Here is a 3085-nt window from a genome sequence, read left to right on the forward strand (position 1 = left end):
ACTACTAAAGTGGAAATTAGAAATATAAATAGTGCAAAAGGCTTGTGCATTGTAAGTAGGAGTTTTTAAACCAGTCTTTGTCTGCGGAATATAAATATATATATAATATATAAATAATATATATGAATGAATATACTGGCAAGATATATTTATAACGTTCCTTTTACTTTCTGTATATTCTTTGAAGGCTGATGGAAACTGACTTGACTGCAGCTTTTTGTCACTATAGGCGAACGAGCCTATTGATTAAGACTGAATGTATAGATTACATACATTCAAAACTAAACCTTTTTCTGGATTACTAGCTGGTTGCCATGGATGCACCTAATTTTCGAGATCAAGATGGTTCAGATAAAAAGATAAAGTCTTTTTATTGTCATTTTCACAGTATATACAGCATTTACAGCATTCTACATACATGAAAAGAAACTTGTCCTCTGCATTTAACCCATCCTATATACATTGCTATATACATTAATAAACTCAGAAACTGTACATGTTAACCCTAATATATATATATTTATATATATTCTTAATATACTATATGTCTATTACATCTGGAGTAAAGACATTTCCCTCTGGGATTATTAAAGTATTTCTGATTCTGATTCTGATTAGGAGCATTATCTTTATTTTACACTAAACTAAGCCCCATCTCGGTTAGCAAACTCATTAGGGTTAATACTTGTGACAAATTGTAAAGCTGTTGTTCACACAATATTCCTTGTGATATTTTTTTCCAAACTAAAACTAACACCACAAGTTAATTGGTTGCAACCGTTGCGACGTCCCTGATGGATTACCCCCCCCCCTGCATCCTTTGAATGGTACGGTCCGTTGCCTAGGCGCTAGTAGAAGCCAATCCACTCCGCCACGCCTGTCCTCCTCAGCACTCCGCTTTATTGTCGCCTGTAGCCACTGAAAGGTGAGTACAACTTTAACCGCACAGTGCATACTCACCCTCACCGCTGCGAGGGAGTTAGCGTAGAAGCGGGAGTTTTCATTTATCACAACGAGAACCTCACGGCGTCCACCAGTTGCGGCCACTGGAGAAAGCTACGGCTAACGTTAGCAAGCTAGTGTTAGCTGAACGGGAACTACGGTAACTTTGAAACTAACTTCGCTCACCGGCTAGCGCTACGGGTAGTCGCAGTTGTCAGTGCTGGTTATTTACAAGCTTATGATAACTCGAATCTGTCGTTCTGAGATGACCACAGCTTTCTGAGCAGTGGGCTTGCGTGGCCAAGAGGAATGCGAGTGGTTGTCCTACAAAAAAAACCCTCGTTTGCTCCTCCTCGTCAGACATTTTGGGAAGAATAGTTAACTGGAAAACAAAGACTTTTAACTCAGAAGTCGTTAACTTACTGGGAGGAACTGTAGCATCACTGTCCGCATCGCAGGAGGTCTGCATAGATTTCTTTGCTAAATGCAACGTTTTCAAATGCAGGACAATAAAAAAAACTCCTGCTTTGATGATAGAGGTGTTCCTCTTATTGCTGCCCATGTTGAATGTCCCACAACGTGATAATATAGCAGCAGATCCAACATAGCTAATCAGCTTGAAGCTTTGCATGGCCTCAGCTGTTAAACTGGAGTGTGGCTGGTGTAAACTGAGTTGGCTGGTCTAATCTCTAAGCTTGTCACTGCAGGTCCTAACATGACAGCATTGTTCTGTCTCATCGTTCACAGGAGAACCTCAAGGGCCAGAGACGTTTCCATGGATGGATTTCAACAACGGTGGGAGTGATGAAGTTTGAGGATCTGCTGATCTTGGCCACATCACTGCAAATTCTGCCGTGTTCTGTGGGATACCATGTAGGATAAACTGTCGCCTGGGGTCAGCACTTTCCACATTGAGGACAAAAGTTCATCATTCACAGATGCAGCTTCATCAAACTTAATGCATGGCCATGGATCACGGAGAGGTAACGCTCAAACTATAAGCCACTGTAAAGATGAATGATTTGCATGTGAAAGTGTCTGTTAACACATCTTGCTCCTATAGATAACAGAAGGAAGATGGCGTTTGCGGTTCATTTCTGATCTTTTAGCCGTTGGTTCCACAGTGGCAACAGCAAAGAGCAGTTGCTGTGATGTTTAAGTACAACAGGCGCGCGAGACCTGATACCCAGCTTGTGACAATATGGTGCATGTTGCTGGAGATGTGGCCGCTCTTACTAGTAGTTTAAATGCTGCATGGGGGGCCTGCTCAGGTTACGAGCCCTACAATGTACAGTATTGTATTCAGCAACAGGTGTTTAGTACTGGCATGCTGCTCTGATGTTGTGGCCCTCTCCTATGTGTCGCACACACGGATCAGTTTTCAGCGAGCCGGACAACCTTGATGTTGAATGCTTTTATCAGTGCTGCAGTTTGCAGAATAGTTTGCTGGATCTAATATTAATAATCTAATAATAATAACGCTGCAGGTGTAGAAAAGCAGCATACAGCAGAAGAGTTATTTTTGAAAATTTGAGCTTATGTAGCTTTGGAATCGTACCAGCTTTTATCTAATTGACACTTGACTTGAGGTGTGTTATGTTATAACAAGCAAAGCTTTACAATGACAAGAAGTATGCCCAAGGCTACCCATTTACAGACTAACTGAATTTGTGGATACTTCTTGATTCACCACAATACTGAGAGGTATTTCACTTTATCAACTCTTACAGATCTTACAACATGACAGATTACTTTACTAGTAAATATGACATCTGGTCTCAAAACATTCAGCTCCCTCTCTGTGTTCTCAGGTGCGGACTGAGCTGGACCAGATTTCTGTGCGGCTTCAGGAGGATGGCTTGCCTCCTGGGGCCAGTGTTGAGGAGCGACAGCGCCACTTATGGCAGCAGCTGCTCAACAGTGAGGCAAAGCTCCAGTCAGCCACCCAGGAGCTGCAGACCGCACGCACCCAGCAGGCCAATGAGATGAAGGAGGTGAAAACTTTGGATTCTTTAGAGTTTTACTTCACCAACTCTTGCAACAGTTACAGACCTCTTCATTCAGATTCATTCAGATTCATTCTGTATTGTCCTCAGTGGAGGGAGTTTGTTTTCACTGTCTGTACAAAGAGCACCTTCGACAT

General features: G+C 42.1%; 1 protein-coding gene across 4 annotated transcripts in view; it reads left to right on the top strand.

Annotated features, from left to right (window-relative positions):
- The first annotated feature begins 844 nt into the window (after window positions 1-844).
- Window positions 845-3085, top strand: part of ccdc30 (coiled-coil domain containing 30) — a 14509-nt gene continuing 12268 nt past the window's right edge. For all 4 annotated transcript variants that reach the window (XM_035656493.1, XM_035656495.1, XM_035656496.1 and 1 more), the window contains exons 1-3: window positions 845-925; window positions 1690-1925; window positions 2754-2936. In XM_035656493.1, coding sequence (XP_035512386.1) covers window positions 1905-1925; window positions 2754-2936 — 204 coding nt within the window. In that variant the 5' untranslated portion in view covers window positions 845-925; window positions 1690-1904. The remainder of the gene's footprint in view (window positions 926-1689; window positions 1926-2753; window positions 2937-3085) is intronic.

The sequence above is a fragment of the Morone saxatilis genome, unplaced genomic scaffold (assembly GCF_004916995.1).
Source record: "Morone saxatilis isolate NCDOM2014 unplaced genomic scaffold, NCSU_SB_2.0 Contig15, whole genome shotgun sequence".
Lineage (NCBI taxonomy): Eukaryota > Metazoa > Chordata > Actinopteri > Moronidae > Morone > Morone saxatilis.